Here is a 24,595-nt window from a genome sequence, read left to right as displayed (position 1 = left end):
GATCCGCAACCTGAGGACGCGCCATGCCGTGGTGACAGGAACCCACGTTACACGGTCTGAATCACCTATACAAAATAAAACAAGGTAACTATTTGGGCACAAGTAGCCTTCTACATATGGAATACAGGGCGTTCCGACAGGAAATCCCCTTTGGCAGGTGAGAGCGGAAACAATTCTAAGCAGAAAAGTTCTTATGACCAAATTCTATATTCTCAACGCGTTGCGAGCTACAGATTGTTAACCATTTTTGATCTTCTGTTGAATGAAAGTATTTATTGCTCATCCTGTTGTTATTTTTCAGGGGTGAGGCATAGTGCATTTGAATGGTGATGGAATCCTTTGCTTCGCAACGGTATGCAGCATGTGGCAATGATATCTTTGGGAGAGAAGTTGCCGAGGGAAATTGAATAGCGTCCCTCAAAAATTTCCCTTTCCAACATTATTTACGGGAACTAGATTGTAACATTGTCACAGAGGATTTCCTTCAATAACTTCCCTTCCAAAGACATAACCATTACATACTGCATATCGATGAAAGGCCATTCCATCACCATTCAATGCACTGTCTCACCTCTGTAGAATAACTACAGGATTTCCAACAAATACTTTCATTCAACGTAAGGTCAAAAATGGTTAGTAAGCTGTAACTCTCAAAACCACTGGATGTAAGACACATGGTTATAGGAACTTTTGTGCTTAGAATAACCTCCCCTATAATCTCCCAAAGGGAAGGTATTTTCTTCCGCGGAACCCTAGATATGATTTTAAAATCTCAGGTTTCTTCCCTCTTTCCTGGTCTTATTTTTAATTCAAGGCGATCAACTACGTTTTTATTATTATTATTATTATTATTATTATTATTATTATTATTATTATTATTATTATTATTATGATACTTTAGTAAGCAATCTTACTCCCTCGATTTGTTATTTTGTAATGTTTATTGTTTGTCCTTTAGATGACCTGAGATTATTTTAAATTAGGCACTTCACATTTTTCTATTAAGCTGAATAATTCCTTTCGATATATTTCTACTTATACACAATTTTTTGCAATAGAAGCAAATACAACACACTAGAATTCGATAGTTCTTGCAATTACGTTATCATTTACAAAAAAATAAAACTGATCTTACAATTATATTAACTGTACTCTATTCAGATTTTTGACCAATGTTAAATCGAAGTTCTTAATCCATATTAGTCGTATCCAGTCTTGGTCCTTAAGCCATCAATTCGCTATTCACCTTGTACAGTGAGTTTAGAAACTCGCTACGTAATAGATTATGGCAAAGAATACATAGAAACACTTCACTACAGTAAATGTTGAAAACAATTTATCTTAACTTGAAGGCGCAACTCCTTCCTCCTACACATTCTTGTGAATATTCGAAGTAAAGATTGTGATCAATAACTTGTATGTACCTTATATGTGATAGCGTCCATCAGTATTTTAATAGTTTTAAGTCGATCCTGATACTGTTCAACTACTTTTTCAATGAATAATGTTTCATATGTTCTCTATACGTGTCACCCGCATGAAACATGTGTTCACCCAAAAAATACTTGTTGCTCCATTGTTAAAAATGCAACATACATATGTATTAATCGACTATCAACAAAAATCTGACTGACCTTTGAGCACAATAACTGATTATAATGTGACGCGAACCGTCTTTATTGTGCAGTATACGCCTCTAAGTTCAGCTTTATTCCTGTCTGTGTCGAACATTTGCATAACATAACATATACAAACACAAGGAGAAAAAGAAATGTTTTAATCCTTTTCTCACAATAACAAGTATCTACCTAGATACATCCTTTATGGAGCGACTTTTCGAACGTATTGTACAATTTGAAAAACAAAAATCTGATCAGCACAAAAGACTCAATTCATGATCGTTTATGAGATAGAAATGCTAATGGCTATCCAAGTTCATCCTATGTATCTCGTTTTAAATGTTTAATTGTAATTAATAAAACTATTTTATCAGTACTAGTGTCGTGAAATAAATATAAAAATAGGTAGAAAAATCTCTTGGATTTCAATGAGAAATACCTAACTGAATATATACACAAAAGGAAACAGTACTAAAAATTAAAATTCTTAAATTTGAAAGAGTTTTTAGCTAGTATTAGAGGAAAAGAGCACACTGCTATGAATATATCCTTATAAAACAAAATTTACAAAGAGAAAAGCAAATATTCACACTATAGAATTACATGCTAAACAACACGTCCAAACAAAATGAAAAAAAAAAGTTTCGAAAAAGAAAATTACCATAGAAGACAAAACGAGAGAAATTTTCCTTCATCATTTTCTGTATTTAAAAAAAGCTGCTAATTGAAAACGTTGAACATACTTAAACTAACAAGCGTTTTTTTCTTCCTTCTTTTAAAAACACTATCAAATATCACTTCAGGAACAAGGGTAACGAAAAATAAAATTAAGGGAAATTACAGGACACACTATTAACCAGGTGCCTCAGTTATACTTGTCATCCAAATTACCTCAAATACATTATATAAAATTATTCGCACTTTCTTCACTTCAATTTCTCCTTCACCTCTCTGTATAATATCCTCCTCAATTGGAGAGAATTCTATACACCACTCTGGTTTGTCTACGTCACTTGTCAATAAGTTTATCCTTTTGCCCTCCTCCATTACTGATGAGTCGAAATAAACTGAAAAATTATTTTTATCCATTGTTTTATGAAGATAGCGTGATATGTTGAAATTATAATTACTTTACTTCATCTCTTTCTCGAATGCTTACAGAGAAGGTATATTTAAAAAAAAATAAAATAAAATAAAAGAACAAGAAAAAATGTACACTAATTGTATGTTTACTTAAAAGAGAGAGAAAAAAAAAAGAAAGTCTGCATTAATTTACGCTTTAATCTAAGGACAGAGTTATCATTACCTGTACAGAAGAAAAAATACGGGGAAAAGGAAACATACTCACTGAAAATGAAATAATATCCGTTGTTTCACGCCTTTTAGATCAGGCTAAAGGAGATGAATGGTTATTGAAAGTGAATGATTATGAAACATTGATGGAATGATATTGTTTCTGTTCAACTCAGCACACCGTTCTGCCAAGAGGGGACACTCGTTCGAAAAAGTGTAAAAAGCTTTCTCAGGTCAGCCATCCTGAGTGAGGTTTTCTTCATTCACACCAGACAAATGCCGGGATGGTACCTAACATACAGGTTCCAGGCCGCTTCCCTCCCTTTCCTCGGATAATGTGATCGCCGAGGACCATCTCTCATACGTGACGGGCACAGATGCCGAAAGCCCACAAATCTAATTCCCAAATCCTAAATCAATGTACCGTTTTGAATATATTCTTTTAATTTCCATCCGCCACGATTCCCCTCCGATCTCATTTTACGATACTGTCAATCTTTGTAACAATTCTGCCGTTCGGCAACACTAAGTTTGATAAGTTTTCCTCCAATCTCAGCAAGAATAAATATAGTCAAGCTGAGAAAGTAGTTATCTTGATATCAAACGTCCACGAGCGCTCACGAAAGCAGTTTTAGGTATTAAATTACTATGTTTATCAAAGTTTAAATATCACGACACTCCAAACGTTTACGAGTGTTTTCAGTTTAAAACTATTTACATCTTTCTTAAAACTCGCTGTTCGTTTTCAAATACCATCATGATTACAAATTGTAGGCAATGCGTAAAATTTCAATGAAACAAAAAACATAATTTTGTTATACATATTTAAACGTAATAAACTATGAATAATTATAAAAATGTTAGCGTTGAATTGTTTTTATTACTTTTTCTAAATTGAAAGAATTAAGCATTTCCTTAAAAGTATTGTTACAATCAATTCATTGAAAACATTCAAATGGCATGGAAAATATTTATAATATGTTTGTAATATCAATAAAAAGAATGAATTAAGCAAACTGTAAACTGTCCATTATAGGCTAACGGCCAAGGAGGGGGGTGATACCCCCCCACACTTGGGAACCTTTGCCACTATATTAAAAATGTGCCTTAGTGTTGGTCAACATATAAGTGCAACACCTGGGTCCTGGAGCCGTTAACCCTTTATCACCCGTGTATATTTACAGACATTGATGGGATCTCTAAAAATGACCGTAGATCAGACGGTTAGTGCAACACTGGAACAAGTTATACCTCGATCGATTATAGGTTTTCAGTTTACGTAATGAATGAGACATTTCTGTGTACAAACGAAAAGTAAGTGAGGGATATTTAGGAAAATATCTCTTTAAAAATCCCTTCTCGAGATTCTTTTAATTATTACGTGGCAACACTGTAAACTAGGTGAATAATAACATGTATTTGTGTATTCTGTTTTATGTTCAACTTAAACTGAAAATTTCGTCTTGATCCTTCAAGTACTAGCAGAGGAAATATGTATTTTATAGTCTTCACAGGGTTCATAATAATTGATTTTCAAGGAAGTATGAGTATGACTCTGTCAATGTTCCGTTTCATTTTTCTATAGAAAACAAGTGATACACATTATTCTAATAGGTTTTCTCATTCGTTATATTATGACAAATTCCCAGTACCGAGAAATCCTCCAGGAAGGTTTTATGGGTTGTTGGTCCATAGTATACTAGAAAATATTGCAAAGCAATAATAATTTTACTGTTGTGCGATTATATTATGTTCTTTTGAAAATACTTATTGTTCTGCTGATCTACAATGAATACAACTTCCAAACATGTCTCTGATATGCGAAGTTATCAAACAACTCTCGAAGTTATTGCGTAGAACATGTATTCTTATTACATGTGCACACAGATAATCGCACGTAATACAGTATGTAATATGTAGTTTTTTAAGTGCAGTAATATTAAACAATTCGTTATATTCTTTATGTTCTTGTCTGTCTGTAAGTTGATAATAGTAGCACATTCGTCATAGAATCCACGTGTTCTCAGTATTCTGGAGAAGAATGGGAAACAAAAAGAAACCAATCAGACAGACGACAATTGCAACAAAAAAAAAAAAAAAAAAAAAAGGATTGCTGTTGTGAAAAATCGAACTCTGTGTAATACACTACATAAAACGAAACTGACATGAGAACGAGAAATTTAATCGAAAAAAGCTTTCATAGAAAAACTTTCTGGTAAAAAAAAAACTGTAGAAAGAGAGTGACACTGCAAAACTGCATCGCTTAGCATCAATTTGCATCCAGATTCCAAAGAATACGACACACACACGGTCTATCGCTGGGACTACCAAAGTTTCACAAAATTAACATGGTTGCTAAGTCAGTCTGCTGAATTGTGTGTGGCGGAAAATTGTACACTTTTAGTGGACAATTCACCATATTTCGAGCGTATTGCTATACGACAGTATGTAGTAGACATCCTGTTTAACGAGGAGCAGTGCGTATTTTGCCAGAAATAGAACTAAAATGGGGATCACGAAAAAAGGTAAAGGATGTTTCATATGAAACTCTAGTGAAATGTGTCACTAGAACAGCTGAACGTGCCATTAAAGGAACACCTATTCGGTAGGAAGATGAATCACTACTGTTACAGTTTCAAGAAGTGGATCTCATAACAGCCGAAACGAGACACCACAACTTGTACCAGATCGTCGAGCTGAAATTGTTCATGGACGAAACATATCTAAATTCATTGAAGTCGCACTCTGTGCAGGTATGTCAGTAAGTGTTTAGGTTATCGAAACTGATTTACTGTCACTGCAAGCTGTTCTTAATCACCACCTTTTTTGTGTGTGAGTTTCTTCGTGGAAACCCACGGCGAGAATGCTCCATTCCCAGAGTTCAGATTTACCTCATCTCTCATGCAGTTTATATTTACCCCTTTAACTGAAAGTGATACACAACTCCTCGGAAATTATCCAATCAAAACGGTGAGCACAGATGAATCTTTTAAGACTGATGGCTGGAGGTAATCACAGCTGTCGACAACAGAAAGACATATTGCTGTTACTAATTCAAATATTTGTGAATATGAAGATGAGTAGCCCGTACGGTTGAGCAAAGTTATTAATTCTGTACTGCCTGCGAGAATTATCTGACTGTTATACCTAACAGCATCTGTTTTGGCATTAACCATGGTACACCTGAATCAGCTGAACAAACATCTTGCGTTAGGAATTTGGCGACACGAATTTTCCGAAGACTTGGGCCTGTATTACTTGAAGCTAAAAGGATAGATATACACTAAAAAGGGGATGATTTAGTCTAAGCTCTTGGAATGTAGCAATTTTGCCGTGGGCTTCAACGAAGGAACTCACACCTGTTGGTGGTGATTAAGAACAGTTCGCAGTAACAATAAAGCTGCTTCAGTAACCAAAACACTTACTGACATACCTGCACAGCGTGCGCCATCAACGAATTTATCTTTAGATATGTTGTTCATGAACAATTTCAGCTCGACGATCTGGTACAAGTTGTAGTATCTCATTTCGGCTGCTAAGAGATCCACTTCTTGAATCTGTAACAGTAGTGAATCATCTTTCTACCGAATAGGTGTTTCTTTAATGGCACGTTCAGCTGTTTTAGTGACACACGTCACTAGAGTTTCTCATGAAACATCCGTTCTTTTTTCTTTCTTTTTTTCGTGATCCTAATTCTGACAAAATACGCACTGCTCCTCGTTAAACAGGTTGTCTACTACATACTGTCGTATAGCAATACGCTCCAAATATGGTGAATTGTCCACTAAAAGTGTACAATTTTCCGCCACACATGATTCACCAGACTGACTTAGCAACCGTGGCAATTTTGTGAAACTTTGGTAGTTCCAGTGATAGACCGTGTTTGTGTCATATTCTGTAGGAATCTGGATGCAAATTGATGCTAAGCGATGCAGTTTTGCAGTGTTACTCTCTGACTACAGTTCTTTGACCTGAAAGTTTTTATGGAAGCTTTTTTCGATTAAATTTCTCGTTCTCATGTCAGTTTCGTTTTATGCGTAGTGTATTACACAGAGTTTTCGATTTTTCACAACAGCAATCCCTTTTCTTGTTGCAATTGTCGTCTGTCTGATTGGTTTCTTTTTGTTTCCCATTCTTCTCCAGAATACTGAAAACACGTGGATTCTATGACGAATGTGCTACTATTATCAACTTACAGACAGACAAGAACATAAAGAATATAACGAATTGTTTAATATTACTGCACTTAAAAAACTACATATTACATACTGTATTACGTGCGATTATCTGTGTGCACATGTAATAAGAATACATGTCCTACGCAATAACTTCGAGAGTTGTTTGATAACTTCGCATATCAGAGACATGTTTGGAAGTTGTATTCATTGTAGAACAGCAGAACAATAAGTATTTTCAAAAGAACATAATATAACCGCACCACAGTAAAATTATTGTGTTGCAATATTTTCTAGTATACTATGGACCAACAACCCATAAAACCTTCCTGGAAAATTTCTCGGTACTGGGAATTTGTCATAATATAACGAATGAGAAAACCTATTAGAATAATGTGTATCACTTGTTTTCTATAGAAAAATGAAACGGAACATTGACAGAGTCATACTCATACTTCCTTGAAAATCAATTATTATGAACCTTGTGAAGACTATACAATACGTATTTCCTCTGCTGCTGTTTCATGGATCAAGACAAAATTTTCAGTTTAAGTTGAACATAAAATGGAACACATAAATACATTTTATTATTCATCTAGTTTGCAGTGTTGTCACGTAATAACTAAAAGAATCGCGAGAAGGGACTTTTTTTTAGGGAAATTTTCTTAAATATACTTCAATTATTTTTCTTTATACGCAGAAATATCTTATTCATTACGTAAACTGAAAGCCTACACTCTTACAAATCGATCGAGGTATAACTTGTTCCAGTGTTGCATTAATGGTCTGATGTACGGTCATTTAAAGAAATCCCATTGATGTCTGTAAATATACACGGGTGATAAAGGGTTAAGAGGTCCAGGAAGGTGTTGCACTTTATATTGAGCAACAACTATTTTTTGTTTCTTAGGGCCCTAAGGCACATTTTTAATATAGTGGCAAAAGTTCCTAAGTGTGTGGGGAGTGGGGGGAGTTATCGCCCCCTTGACCCTTGGTCTATTATATATGATATTAGCAAATCAATCTGCATAAATTCTATAATAATATAATATGGTAATACAAATACATGTTCATTCTATATTGCATGTTAATTTACGCCAAACGCAGAACTGATCTGCGTATACATTCAAAGATTAGTCCTGCTAAATGCGATCATAACCGTGATATTTTCTAATCCACATGACTTTCCTAAACGCATTTTTTGTTCGTATCACATTCAATGAACTAGTTTCTTTTTGTTTCTGGTTCTTACTGCAGTTCTCAAATTTCTTACTCCGTTCTCTTAATTTACACTTCTTATTCTGTTTTCATTTTCATTCAACAAAATCCAAATTTAATTGATGAGAGAACACAAAGAAATAACCGACGTGGGATTTCCCCAAGTTGATATATTACTAAATAGCTTTCTCGCAACCGGAAATAGAGATTCACCACATTTGATGAAAAGGTTAGCATCTCTCTCCTAAGCGTGTTTTCTCAAATAGCGCCTACAAGAGTTGCCAAAGACGAAACCTAGTTACCTTACTCTCTCGCACCCGAATACGGTCGATCTACTTAAAATCGTAGGCCCGTTGTAAAGATAAAATCTTAAACTAAGCAAACTGCCAGCTTTAAAATATTTCAGTTAAATACGAAATTGTAACGGATAGACATAAAATGTACGTAGTCAGATTTAGTAGTTCAAAATATGTTAAACTTTAATAAAAATGGAAACTCATCACTGTTGGGTCACACCTTTATATACTTTGTATTTCTGTTTATGTCAAGTGAGTTTATTTTATTCTTACTTTATAAGCATGTTCTTCTTGAAATTGAATATCTTCAGAGCCAAGGAAAGTTCAAATATTTCCTCAATATTGGCAAACAGAAATTGTACATACACATAATTTTTTGCACTATATTAAAGGAGTCGAGAGAAAACATCTTAACACTTTCATTATGGGTGGAAGCTTCAATAATATCTTTAATTTGGAATATTCTGGGAAATAAATAAGTTTTAAAAAATTGTAAGAAAAAGGTTCTAAACTACAAAATAAAAAATAATAGGAACGGAAATTTAGCAGCAAAAAAAGAAAAAAAGAAAAAATGCATCGAACTCACCTCACAGAGGGCGCAACAATGACTCCGATTAGGACTAATCTTCCTACAACAAAAGGATGGGCAGGAGGCATCTCAAAAATGTGCTTAATAAAGAATGTATTCAGCTCTGAAACTTGCCAAAAAATAACCATTTGGCAAACCGCAAAAAATCTCATGTAAGTACAATTTGGATCCAGCCATCGTACATGAGTCCAACTTTCAGGAGTAAATTGAAGAACTGCTCGTTTAATCTTACCAGATGTCGTATGTATATCCCTATAAGAAAACAGGCAAATCACAGATAGAAAGTTGTACGAAAAACGCGAAAGCTTTACCATGCTGTAACGATATTTATTGAAATCTTCGTCACATTAAACATTCTACAAGTACAGAAGGAAACGGCAGATATAAAGAACACTGATAAACACCAGAATTTTACACACACACACACACACACACACACATATATATATATATATATATATATATATATATATATATATATATATATATATATATATATATATATTGCAATACTGCTTACAAAAAAACTTCCAACACATTTCTTATTACGCAATCGCTGTTGAATTAAAATCCATTCCACACGGTAACTTAAAACACAATATGACGGAATTCCTTTATATAAACTGGGTTACATCAAAATTTGGTTTAATTCCAAATACCAAGCATGAAATAGAAAAGTTACGGTGGAGTTTTTTTCTTTTCTTTCTTTCTTTACATATATATATATATATATATATATATATATATATATATATATATATATATTAGTTAGTTAGGAAAAGGTATGAAGTTAGTTTTAAGTTTATTAATAATTAATTATATGAAGTGATCCTAAATTATACCCAAAATATAGGAGTAAAACAGTACAATAGTGCGACGTGTGTTCACCGTTGTTCACTGTTCTCAATATTACCAGGTAATTTTTTCCTAATCAATTACATATATATATATATATATATATTTACAAATACTATTTCAAGGGAAGTTAGTTAGTTTTCCGTTTCAGGGAAGTTAGTTGATTTGCAAACTGGTTAAAAATAATAATAGTAATAAAACTAACCTAGTAAAATTGAGAATGGTGAACAGATACGCCAAAACAAATCTGGAAGAAAGAAGAGATAGCAGATTGAAAACCTGGTTTTATTAGTATGTTTTGGGTACAATATAAAACCATCTCATTTAATTAACTATCCACAAACTTTCCTAATCAATCCAACTCGGAAAAAAATAAAAGGAATCGGTGAAATTTTGCCACAAAAAACTCAGGATACACGTAATACTGAATTTAGATGCTCTAATATAATGATCTTTCCGAGTTTCGTCCACTGCAGCCTTCCCAAAGTCTTATCTACACTATCCTCCTTTGCTAAAGAAGATTAGAGCAAGTTCTGGAAATAGTGTAGCATCTTACAAGCCACGATATCTATTCCGAAATACCAGGGAAATGCAATGCAACATAATTCGTCGTAATCAAAGATAACAGAGTGAGTATATAAATATATTTGGTCTAGGAATTAATTCGTGCGGGTGGACAAGAGATGGCGCAACGAACGGAGCGTCCCACAGTTCCGTGTATCCACACATGTGTTGCAAACCCCTGTCATCGCGTATCGTTCGTAGTATAGGGCAGTGGATTAAAGCGTCAACAACACCAGTTTGTAGTTAAGTGAACATGGCGCAATTTGTGCCTGATAAAGTGTTTTTGCGGGGTGTCCTGCTGCATTACTTTAACATGCAGAAAAGTGCGACTGAAAGTCATCGTATTTTGGTGGAAGTGTATGGTGACCATGCTCTAGCTGAGCGAACGTGTCAGAAGTGGTTTGCACGGTTTAGAAGTGGTGATTTCGGCTTGGCAGACCAAGAGCGAGCTGGACAGCCAAAAAAATGTCAAGACGAAGAATTGACAGCATTGCTCGAGCAGGATTCGTGTCAAACGCAGGAACAACTTGCAGCAGCATTAGGCGTTGATCAAACAACAGTCTCCAAACGCTTGAAAGCCATGGGAATGATTCAAAAGATGTCACATTGGGTTCCACATGAATTGAAAGACAGAGACGTTGAAAGACGAAAAACCATTTGCGAATTGCTGCTTCAACGACAGAGCAGAAAGGGGTTTCTGCATCGAATTATTACGGGTGATGAGAAGTGGATCCATTACGAGAACCCTAAACGAAAAAAGGCCTGGGTGAAACCAGGTGAACCAGGTCCATCACAACCAAAACGAGATATTCACTGTGCAAAGGTTATGCTGTGCATATGGTGGGATATGAAAGGTGTGGTGTACTATGAGCTGCTGCAACCGGGTGAAACTATGAATGGAGAACGTTATCGACGACAATTAATGCGTTTGAAGCAAGCTCTGGCCAGAACACGACCAGAATGGGAGAACAGACATGATAAACTTATTGTTCAACATGATAACGCTCGCCCACATGTCGCAAAACCGGTCAAAACCTATTTAGAAAATGTCGGATGGGAAGTTTTACCCCACCCGCCGTATTCACCAGACGTTGCTCCTTCAGACTACTACTTGTTCGATTGCATGAACAACGATTGATTGGACAGCGGTTTACTTCTTCAGAAGATATCGAAACATGGGTCTCTGACTGGATCGCTTCCAAGGATGAGGACTTCTTTCGCCACGGAATCCGTACATTGCCTGACAGATGGGCGAAAGTGGTGGCTAGCGATGGACAATATTTTTCTTAAGGTATTTATGTATTTTGTGTTTGTACTACAGCTTCAATGTGTGCGTACCAACCGCACGAATTAATTCCTAGACCAAATAGTTTAGTTTTAAACTGTGGAACTGTGCTCTTCCGAACTATAGGAGTCCAATATTCTTACTAGAAGCGACAGATTTATCGGTTCTGGTTTAAGGGGTAAGGGGGGAATGGAAAATGCTCCTGTTTGTCTTCACAACGATAGATAACGGTACTGTGAACGCAACCTGATCTTCCTCACCGCCGTGTGCGTGGGTTTTCTCGGGGTTCTCCCGTTTCCTCCCACTTTCTTCATTCCACCATTTCATTCATTACTCATTATCACCGTCTCCTTTAGCCTAACCGGCATAACCGTGGGACGTAAAACTCAAAGATTTCATTTCATTTTCTTCCTCACCGGTGATCGTCTGGTGATCATCTAAGCATTGACCAGACCAGACGCTGTTTGGTTCTGGTGATCTCACTGGAGTAAGCTGATCTCACAAACTGAAGAAATTTGAATAATCGAGCATTAACTGACAACAAATTATTCTTAAAAATTATTAATCTTCCCCCTGATACGTAAAAAATAAAATAAAATAAATGTGCCCTACTACTACGATTTATTTTACTGAAAATATCGAGAACAAATACTCACTTGATGCTGACCCACTTGTATTCTCTCATTTCCAACATTTTGCACAAACGCAGACCAACCCAAATGCCTAAGCCATTGCAGATTAGAACATCCAAAATAAGGGCATCCCACCAGCATTCCACGAAGTTTGGAAGAAGATGGGCAAATGCAATCTAAAGTTTCGAAAAGAGTACGAAAAAGTTTTTTTTTTTTTTTTTTTTCCACTGCAATTATTAATTTTATCGTCTTATGAACACAACATTATAACAATACAATTTATTTACATTATTTTTATCTACTAAAAATCGTACAGAATAAAATTAGTTTTTTTTTCCCCATAAAATAAAAGGTCAAATATTGTGCAATCAATTAAGGAACACTAACTTTTTTACGTTTCTTGAGTTTTCAACTTTACTCAATGATTTAAACTGCTTGTGAAATGAATGTACTCAGTCAGTCTTCTTCCAGAATTGATTAGATGACGAGTTAAGGAACTCTTACATCAATATCCTAAGCATGAAAATGACAATATTCACGTGAAAACTAAATGAATAACTTCTTGACTTGATAGAAGCAATAATTACACAATAATTGCATAATGTAAATCACGTAATAGTTGTAAATACATTTAATAAGATTAAAATTGTTATATTACATTTTTAGCTTTCAAATTTGCAGTGTTGTTAAATCTCGAGACTACATTATCTGCTACAATTACAGAACTTGTAAATAATATTTTTCATAAAATTATGTTTGTAAAAGAATATACGTTGTAAATATTATTTTTTATTAATGAAACCTAATAGTTTCAACCTAATGAAACCTAATAATTTCAATCCTTATCTTCATCTGCGTTGAGTCCTGAATTCAAATAGATTTCTTTCTTACTGCTAAAGGTGTCTTCTTAAACTTTTCCTATACAGTTTCAACAGAAATCAATATATTTTTTAGTAGGTCAGAGTTACTTGTTGAAAATTATTCTCATATCTCAAATATCCTGTAATTATCTGCAGATAGCGAACTATTGTACGATGAGGACAATAACATTTGAAAACAGGTACTGATTATTTTCCATCCTGAGACACTCACTCCACCAGTGAATGCCTTCACTCAGAATATTATCAATTACTTAATTGTAGTGATTGTGATTGTTTATATTATACTTACAATAAACTTGCTGCAAAAACAAGTCAATACACTGGAAACCCGTTATACTGCTCTCAAAACAATGCAAAGTCGGTAATATTGCGGATACAAATGGCTACATGAGACGTGGATCTACAGCTTAACATGGAACCCGAACCTTATGAAGTCCCGCCGGGAATTAAACCCGGCTGCTCTACGTCGAAGACGCATACGCTAACTAATATAGTCATGAGGGAGCTTACCGACAATTGTTGTACTTATGTATTAAGAATTCGCTGTAGTCTTAATCCTGAAAACAGATCGCTCTACAGTTTCTAAATTTTCTAGTTATAATTGAGCTTGCTCATATCAGTCAACGTAACAATGGCTTCTAGCATTAAGAGAAAAAAATATTCAATAGAAGAGCAGTTACAAATACCTGAGTATGTTAAAGTGCTGTACCAAATGCGAGTATATTTCGCGAATGTAAAGCGAAGTTGCGTCGAAAGTACTGTTTGACTGCAAAGTAAAAATAGCTCAAGTCGGGGAGGATAATGAAGTTGATGTCTGCTTATATATGTGGTTCCTTCGAAAACGATGTTATGTAAATAAAATTGTAAAAAATTCTTTTAATTACTATGTAAATATTAAATTTCATTACATCTCGCCGGAGTGGTATGCATGTTACCCTACACCTACGATATAACGAGTTCCTATATTATGTTATTTTCAAATTACTATGGACTTATGTAAGATATCTGGGTAAAAACACGCGTTATTGTTGAAGCAGTATAAGACAAGTTTGAGAAAACGCATTTCCGTAAGTTAATCTAATTATTTAACAGCATGCGTCCATTCATTTCGTTAAATCAACATTTCTTCTATTTGTGAAGTTGATATTTGTAGAATATGTTACGTTCTTTTCAAAGCTAAAGGTACTTTGACGGTAATCTATCAAGAATTTTCTGCAAATATACGACAAATAAGGAGAGAGTTAACAGAACATATGAAAATTGCTAGATCCGAAGGTAAACGTGCGTTCTTACGATTTGACAAACTTTGCATCAATAACGAATACTTCACATTGGAGGACCTAAATAACACTCCTTTGAAGTGTGTAGAAGATGTTTCCTCTACAATTGCAGTAGCGTCAGGAACAAAACAAAATGTGAGCGAATTGGATACAGTGTCAGTGAGTCAGGTCACCGGAACGACCAGCAACAAGGTCATTACAAGAAAAATGACGAAAGGGACAGGTGCCACGCCCCGAGGGAACAAGTGGAAGTGACCAGAGACTGATTTCAAGGCAGGTAAGAAAGAGGAAAAAGCACAAACAGATTCTTCTTCAGATAACAACGTGCATTCCGAAGGGTTTCTAAGTGTGTATTATCAAAATGTGAGGGGGGCTAGAAGCAAAACTGAATCCTTCTATTGTAGTGTGCTGTCAACGAACTACGATTTCTTGGCAATAACAGAGACGTGGTTGCATGAGGGTATCTTTGACTCAGAACTCTTTGATGCCAGATATTCACTAATCCGTAGTGACAGAAAAACCGGCAAGAGTAGGGGGGGAGGGGTATTGCTTGCAATACTAAGAAATAAATATAAAGTGTGTTTGATATATAATGATGACCTAAATAATGGCGTGGACTGTCTTTTGGTGAAAGTAAGTGGGGAGAGGGTAACAATGTATATATGTGTTGTGTATTTTCCACCAAATTCTGTCATTTGTAAATATGATGAAATATTTCAGTACATTGAATCGAAGTGTCAACCAGGCTGCACCCTTCTTGTACTTGGTGACTTTAATTTACCAGACATTAAAGGTACGGGTTTCGATTTCATGAGCGCCCCGGGGCAGTACAAATTTGTAAATAACTTCATGTCATTATATGACTTGAAATCATTCAATGATGTTCAGAATAGTTTAGGTAGAACACTAGATTTGGTATTAACAAATTTAGATAATGTAGTGGTTGAGAGAGAAGAACCCCCCGTACTTAAAGAGGATAAACACCACCCTGCGCTATTAATTAAAATCAAACAGAACAATAAGGTAAAGATAAAAAGTCAAAGTAAAGTAATGGGTTATAATTTCAGTAAGGCAAACTACAATCAACTATATCACGAATTGGGAAAGGTAGAGTGGGAGGTACTGGGTGAACATACTGACGTTGATTGCGCTGTTGAAAAGTTTTATTCCACTTTATATAATATATTTGACAAATGCATTCCGAAAAAGAAACAGAGCACGGGAAACTATCCTAGCTGGTTCACGCTAGACATTATAAATAAAATTAAAATGAAAGCTCGTCACCGCAAAGCGATAAGACTCGGAAAGTCAAATATAGATTTACATAAACGCGAATTTAATGAACTTCGAAAAAGGATTAAGAAAGATATACAAGTCGCATATACAAACTTCGTTAAGGGAGCGGAATATTTAATACAAGAGGACCCATCTACGTTTTGGAACTTTATTAAGAGTAAAACAAAACATTTAAATGGTAATGTACTGTGTTATGAGGGTAAAGAGTTAGCATGTGATAAAGATATAGTAAACGCATTTGCAACCTACTTTAAATCAGTGTATACAGACGGAGCACCACTGCTAGTTGAAACAGATGATTCGACATTAGTTGAATTGTATGAAAAAATTGATATGTTGCAAATAGCGGTAATAGAAGTGGACGAGATTCGAATGGCAATCAGAAAACTAAAATCAAAGTGTTCGATAGGTATCGATGATGTACCATCATATGTAATAAAAGGTTGTGAAGAGAGTTTCTTATTACCTTTACACATGCTATTTAACCTAATACTCCAAACCAGCACGTTTCCAGCAAAATGGAAACTTACAAAAGTTTGCCCTATTCCTAAAAATAATGACAGTAAAGAAATTCAAAATTATAGGCCGGTTTGTATTCTTAACTCATTTGCAAAGATATTTGAAAGCATAATTTATAAGCGTATTGAAAATCACATTAAACCAGTAATATCGGATTATCAACATGGATTCGTTCCTGGCAGGGGGCGCGGTGGCTCAGTGGTAGAGCGTTCACCTCTGGTGCTTGGGGTCCCGGGTTCGATCCCAGCCCCCGCCAAGTGAACTTTGTGGTGGACAAACACCGTGCTCGTGGGTTTTCTCGGGGTTCTCCCGTTTCCTCCCACTTTCTTCATTCCACCATTTCACTCATCTCTCATCATCACCGTCTCCTTTAGCCTAACCGGCATAACCGTGGGACGTAAAACTCAAAGATTTCATTTTCATTTTCGTTCCTGGCAGATCCACCGTAACAAATCTCGCTGTCTTCACTGACCATCTAGTGAATACATTGGAGAGTAATAATCAAATAGATGTAGTTTATACAGATATTGCGAAAGCATTTGATAAGGTAAACCACACGTTGTTAGTAAATAAACTTAAATTTCTCAACTTTTCTGATCAGTTAATTGCTCTTATGAAGTCATATTTGATGGACAGAAAACAATATGTGGTTTATAAATCCTGTAGATCATTTGAATATATTCAATTTTCTGGAGTCCCACAAGGATCTAATTTAGGGCCGTTACTTTTTATAATATTCATTAATGACCTTCCTAATTGTATTAAAACATCACATAAATTACTCTATGCAGGCGATTTAAAATTATATAGGAGAATTACAACAGCACAGGACTGTGTCAGTTTGCAGGAGGATCTAGACAGAGTAAATGAATGGTGCAAGAGCAACTTGTTAAACATAAATTCAGATAAATGCAAAACCGTGTCCTTCACTAAGAAACGGAATGTTGTTAAATTTCAATATAAGATAGGTGGTAAAGAATTAAAGGCGGAACAAACTATCAAAGATTTGGGTGTAATATATGATAACAAACTATCGTTTGAGCATCATATAAATCAAATTGTAAATGACGCAAACAAAAATCTTGGATTTATTTTGAGAATGGGAAGGGAATTTAATAAGTCGAATGTTTTACTGAAATTATATTTTTCATTTGTTAGATCAAAATTAGAATATGCGTCTATTATATGGAACCCCCACACGAAGAAAGACTCTATTAGAATAGAAAGAGTTCAAAATAAATTTCTGCCGTTTCTGGTGTACAAGAGAACAGGCATCTTCCCCACATATGAAAATAGTACTTCTCTTAATGAAAATTTTAACACAATGTCTCTCAATCACAGAAGAGTGTTAAATGACATGATATTCTTGTACAAAATATTAAATAACAAATTAAATAGTAAGGATTTGGTCTCTGCCTTTCATCTCAGGGTACCCAATGGAAACATACGTGTGAGCAATGGAAATTTCTTTTATTCTAAGAAATCTCGAACAAATGCAACAAAACAGTCACCAACGTGGAGGATGGGTGCAGTCTACAACAAACTGAGTAAATGTAAAAAAGTTCTGGATATACACAGTATGAGTCAGAATAGATTTCGCAAATATATTATAGATATTCTATGTAACTCTGATATGAACACTGTAATTGGGTAGAATAACCTGTTGTGTTCTTCTTCTTAAATAAATAAATAAATACTGTGAGTACACTTGGAAAAATCTGGTGTGGCTGCATTTATTGTTCTTGAATATCTAATACGCATTTAACTTGTTTTTTAATATTACATTTAGTCATGCTACCCTAATTCATATCCTTAACATAAGTTACTTCAGAATAGGACTTTACGAAGTGTTGTTTAAAACTAGTTGATGATGATGATAATAATAATAATAATAATAATAATAATAATAATAATAATAATAATAATAATAATAATAATAATAATAATAATAATAATGGATTTGAAACTCATTTTTGGGTGTTTTTTTAAAGCAATATGCTAATTTTGGATACTGGAGATTGAGGATCCACTTTTGATCCTTTTTTCTTTTTTCCTTTTTTTAAAGAACATGACAAACAATTTTTGAGCTACTGCACGCCATTTTTTCCAAAAGGTCAAGATTCATATTTGATCTAATTTTAAAATCTATTAATTTCGCTTTTTAAGTTCTCTTCAGTACATAATTTATATGTTTCTGTACGTTTAAGTTAATCCAAACAACAGATTTGATAAAATTTGAGCGACCCTTTTTTTATATTATTATTATTTTAATATATGGAAGTAAAACAGTGAGAGGTACGTTTTCTGTAAATAGATAAAGTAAATTTGACTCTCAAAAGTTTACGAAGATTCTCATTTTAGAGATTATAAAATAAAATATGGATGTAACAGCACAAATATTGGCATGAGTAAACATAATAATAAGAGTTAAGAAGTGTCCTAGAGATTCAAGAGAAGTCCTCAGGTTTGTGGAAGCATTTTATTTTCCCATAATTGCAGTATAAAGTGCATACATGCTTTACATAAATCAACTTCACAAATGGAAAGATATTATTTGAATCCAGGACTCAACGGAGATAAACGAAAAATAGAGATATTACTATTAGCAGCTTTATTAATAAAAATTAAACTTTACAATTTGGAAACTTTTTTAAAAACAATTTTATCAAAAATATTACATCCGAGTTTTATAATTGTGCCTTATTATTTAGTCGCAAGATTTACTAACATTGAAAATTTGAAAACTGAAGATGCAACAACAGAAACATTCACATCTCTATTGTATTTACAATTATTATTAACACTGTGCAAGTTATTTCTTAAATCAAACCAAGAAGTTATTGAATTTAGTTTACATGTAAATGTATCCTTTCCACGCTTAGTGTAATAGTGTAAGTACATTTTGTTAACTCATAATGTAATCATCTCTGCACGAAGAGTGCAGCACAAGCAATCGAAATCATTTAATAAAATTCAAAATTAAGGGAAACAAGGTTAGTAATAGACCTAAAATTTGTTCCTTGCGTATTATTTCAAATTGGCTATCAAGTTTACTAAAAAACTACTTTGGTACCCACACATTTTTACCATAATATATAGCAACATAGGACATGAAATAAATTCTATGATATTTTTATATTACAAATTAATACACTTTAATGTAATAGAAATTTATTAAATTATATTATGCGGCTGTCTTATAACTGACCTTAATCTGTTATATGTCTCATACTTTAGTTTATTACTTTGAAAGAAAAATGGGAAAACGCTGGATCTGGTCACAGTCACTTTTGGCATAACTCAAAACATAAAACAAATCTTTTTCATAAACTGTTAAGGGTATGATGGCCCTAAACCCAGTACATTGTTTTCTATTTGCATCACTTGAGAAACTACATATCCTGACTGGAGAATCATGCTTTACATATTACCTGTATGGTTTTCACAATACATACCTCAGTAAACTCCCACATAACACTTATGGTCCACAACAATCCATAATGTCTGACTAAGACAGCTTTAAATGCCCAACCAAAGAAATGGCCACAAGCAAATACATCAATATGACTCCACACTCGTTCAAATGATATATCTGAACAGTTCACACCATACTCCTGAAAACGAACACACGCATCTTAATCAATGTTGAAAAAAAATCACTACTGCAATTTTCACTGCTTAAAAACAGGGTGAATACTAATATTTAAAGTTAACTATTCGACGCTGTAGTCGCTACGGAATCGATAAGACTAAGCACGATTTATTGGGAAATCTTAAATTACTCAAACCGAATCGTTAAGTTACTAAATTCCTATAATGAGGTTATGTAATGTTAAACAACTGTTGTTCTGATGTTATAAGATCGCACTAAAGAGAACATACCCACTCCCAGGAAAAATGTTTACAAAAAAAGTTCTAAATTAAAATGAATCATAAACATTTTGTAAGAGCCAACGATTTCTTGGAAATTAAAAGCGTTAATATTGTGATAAGTACAGTCATCGCTAAGTCAAACAAATACATTATCAACCGACACTGACAAAGTTATATCGCAATCATGATGTTTTATTTACTTTAAATTTTATTCCTGGAAATATCTTGAACCTCCAAGATTTCGGTTCTTTCCTGGAGCCTTGTTAACGGAAGATAAAAGGAGTAAAAGTAATAACAACATCAAGGACATATAAAAGAACGGGCTCACCAGAGTAGAGCAATATACAGAGGGTTGATTAATTCGTGTGTCAATTTCATTTGTTCACTGTGCAAAAGTGGTAGGAGGTAAAGCCGTGCGATTTGGTGTAACTTTAGACGAAAGACACAAGTTTTGTTTCGCCATAGAAGCATGTAACTTATGCTAAACATTGAAGAGATATAGGTTCAAAGGTGAAATTTCCATTTTTTCCTTATGGGACTTGAAAAAACGTAAATCGAAGTGATAAAGAAAAAGCTGTATGGTATGATTCTACGTCGCAAGCCGACCAAATATGCGTCAATCAAATGTCAAAGTCAGGCGTCAATCAAGTGTCAAAGTCAGAGGTCACGGTCAGATCAAGGTCACAGGTCACCTTGAGAACCCATTTGACATGATGAGATATGAACAATGCGTTTTTTCAGTTTATTCAAATGGGTTCTCAAGGTGACCTGTGACCTTGATCTGACCGTGACCTCTGACCCTGAAACTTGATTGACACATATTTGGCCGGCTTGCGACGTAGAATCATACCTTATAGCTTTTTCTTTGTTATAACTTCGATTTACGTTTTTTCAAGCTCTTTCAGAATTTACCATCGCAGTCCCATAAGGAAAAAATTGAAATTTGACCTTTGACCCTATATCTCTTCAATGTTTAGTACAAGTTACATGCTTCTATGGCGAAACAAAACTTGTGTCCTTAAGTTACACCAAATTGCACGGCTTTACCTCCTAGAACGACTTTTCAGGTATATTGGAGTATGAGAAACTAAAAACTCGCATTACACTAGAGAATAAATGCGAGATAACCTAAAGGATTAGGAATTAGGTATCTATGGCCATGTGCATCTAAGGCCATTTAGCCTGTTACGTATATGAGAAATAACGTCCCTCGGTGAGCATAGTATCCAATGAAAGGGAAGGAAAGAGACGACCTCGGACCGTTATGTTAGATACCATCCCGGTATTTGCCTGGTGTGAATGAGGGGAAACCCAGTAAACCTCATTTAAGATGGCTGGCCTGAAAAAGCTGTTGCACTTTTTCGACCGAATGTCCCTACCTAGGGTTGCTACATTTTGTAAACGAAAAACCGGGACACCAATCTCAGGCTATATATAAGGCCAGGGCTCCTACTTATTTGGTCAGAATCAATTAATTACTTGTCTTTCGAAGGTTACTATTTGCAATTTTCCAGTTAATTCTATACACAGTTAACACAAATGAAGCCCCACAAGGGATGTATAAAGTATGTGAAAAGGTAACATAAAAAGAGCAGTCTGACCTCCCTTATTTCGAATTCCGATTTGTTGTATTTAACAGGTCCTAAATATTGCGCCAATTACGATACACCCTCCCATTTATGATCGAAGAGATACTTTTTTCCTGGGTGGATCGATTTAAATCAGTCTGATTTAAATCACGATTTAAATTAAGATTTAAATCACTTCATTTTTTTAAATAAAAATCGTTGATTTAAATCGAATTCCGAAATAAATTAATTTTAAGTGAAAATAAGTAAAATCTCGTTTCTGTTCTGTTATTTCGATTATGGAAGTTAATAATCATAATACAATGAGACTCAAATGCACAGTATAGTATGAAAACAAGTTTCATGCAGAGGATGATTAGGGAAAATCCCGTTTTGTACAGGTAACGGAGCAATCCTGCTTTCTTCTTTTCGTAACATTGGGTCTGGGTTTTAAAATCATTAACTATACCAACGGGGAAATCACCATCGACATTTAAGACTAAAGTTCTTTCTTATGCGTGTATGTTTGTTCCCAGATAACAGGGCGTTTAGAGGGGTCCTATCCCCCCTCCTTTTTTTTTTAAATTTTATAGCTTTAGGCGAAATTTATGTATTTCATGCCGCAAGCTAGTTCTGAGTTTTTAAAAATAGGCCCCTGTCAAATATCAGTAACTTTTGTGAAAAAAAAAAAGTGTCATTTTGATAAACGTTGCTGTACTTTTTCCTTAATGCTTAACCTTTTAAATTATATCACCTATTTTTAAGTGATAGGGTAGGATGTTCATTATTCGATTAAAGTACCAATAAGGCTTTTTACTTCATTTTCTTTAAGACTGGAGGCATTTTAGAACACGTTACATATGCTCTCACGCCTTTCTGCGTTGAGGCATAGTGTGATGACGTCAAATTTAAATAGATATTTTTTGTTATGCGTATTATTATTATTATTATTTGGTGGGTTACATTTTACATTCAGAAGACTGAAATTTGCACACTCGTTCAGTGCATTACTTAATAATTTTCAGATGTTTTCAGATCTCTGCGTGGAAACAGCGGGGTCTAGAGGAGCAAAATGTTTTAAAACAGGATATTTTTAACAAAAATTAGCTTTTTTCGTGATTTTTCCGCCTCAGAGGGAAACATATGAATGATACCGTTTGAAAGGCTGTTCTATTCTGAAGAAAATGATGTACGTACTATGCTCCTAGGATAAATAGGAATGTCTCAGGAAACTTACCTGAGATCCTGTTTTATACGGGAATCTGGGGTATTTGGGGAATATTATTTTTCGCGGGCTTACTTTTGCACCTACAAGATTGAAATTTTGCACATTACTCAGTGCACCCCTCAGTATTTTTCCGATTTGTTCCAGATCTCTGCCTCAAAACAGGGGGAGGAGTCCACAGAGGTAAAAATTTTTAAAAAAATTAACAGAAAATTCCTTTTTTAGTGATTTACCCACCCCAGATACATGATGGAGACATTTGAAGGGTGCCGTTTGAAAATTCGTTTTATTCTGAAGAGAATAACTTTTACAAATCATGATCCTAGGATAAATAGGGATGTCTGAGGAAATTTTTATATTACATCCGGGTCATCTGGGGCGTTGTGGGAATGTTCTTAGCTCATTATTAAATAGCTCTCCAGATAGAAGCTTGAAATTTTGTACACACATTTAGTACACCCCTAAGTATTTCCCAGTTGATTTTGAGATCTGTGCATTAACACAGGGGAATCCAGAGGGGATCAAAAATTTTTTTTAAAAAGTTTTAAAAAATGCCTATTACTCTCAAAATTTTCCGCTTCAGGGACATGATAGGGAAACGTGAATGTTACCGTTTCAAAAGCTGTTTTATTCTAAAGAGAGTGATGTATGTACCATGATCCTAGGATAAATAGGGATGATGCTGTAGCTGCTTAATTGAAAGTCTATAATTTACCTTTAAAAAGAGCCATAATTTAAAAAGGTTAAGGAACACTGTTCGAGATTTATATAGGTTAACGATTGGGGACAATTCAAAATTCAATCCCAATACTTTCACTTAAATGGCATAATTAGTATTTAATACTAATTCCTCATGATTTTTCTTCAGTTCGCGACTTGTATTATACGAGGGGAAAGATTTGATTTAAATCAAAAAAATCTATTTAAATCAAAAAAATCGATTTAAATAAAAAAATCAACAAAAAAAAATCATGATTTTTTTTTCCACCCTGCTTATTTCTTTGTTGCATCATCATTTGAGTCAGAAACATTACCCTAAAAGAAATACAAATTTAGCATTTAGCAAGAAAAAATACATTTACGCTAAATTCAGAACGATAAACAAAAGGTAAATCTCTTTAAAGACTTCTGCAGGGTCTCCAAAAGTTTAGCAGCAAAAAATCCAGTATCAAAATCAAACAAGACACATACCTTTATGTGTTTAACTGCCACCTCTGCTAAAGTAAGCTGTTACGGAATTTTAACAAGAAAATTACTGAAAATTTTATCAGATAAAGGAAAAATATCAATCCAAAATTATTGAATACACATCTTTAGAAATGTTTATTCACGCATGGGAAAGTAAATTAAAGACAACACAGTTCTGTAATCGTCGAAGTGGAATTTCAAATGAAACTTAGATGTAAGACTACGGATCTAAATGCGAC

At 34.4% G+C, this 24,595-nt stretch overlaps 1 protein-coding gene across 3 annotated transcripts in view; it reads right to left on the bottom strand.

Annotated features, from left to right (window-relative positions):
* Nucleotides 1–24,595, bottom strand: part of Pss (phosphatidylserine synthase 1 homolog l(3)77CDf) — a 91,238-nt gene that overhangs the window by 39,772 nt on the left and 26,871 nt on the right. For all 3 annotated transcript variants that reach the window (XR_014132734.1, XR_014132733.1, XM_081769104.1), the window contains exons 3-5: nucleotides 19,958–20,116; nucleotides 12,551–12,702; nucleotides 9,188–9,442 (exon numbers count right to left, since the gene is read on the bottom strand). Coding sequence is in view for 1 of the 3 variants with exons in the window: in XM_081769104.1 (XP_081625230.1) it covers nucleotides 9,188–9,442; nucleotides 12,551–12,702; nucleotides 19,958–20,116 (566 nt within the window). In the remaining 2 variants the exon portion in view is untranslated. The remainder of the gene's footprint in view (nucleotides 1–9,187; nucleotides 9,443–12,550; nucleotides 12,703–19,957; nucleotides 20,117–24,595) is intronic.

The sequence above is a fragment of the Thermobia domestica genome, chromosome 8 (assembly GCF_964235325.1).
Source record: "Thermobia domestica chromosome 8, izTheDome1.hap1.1, whole genome shotgun sequence".
Classification (NCBI taxonomy): Eukaryota; Metazoa; Arthropoda; class Insecta; order Zygentoma; family Lepismatidae; genus Thermobia; species Thermobia domestica.
Note: the sequence above shows the minus strand (reverse complement) of the source record. Positions and strands in the feature narration are given on the sequence as shown.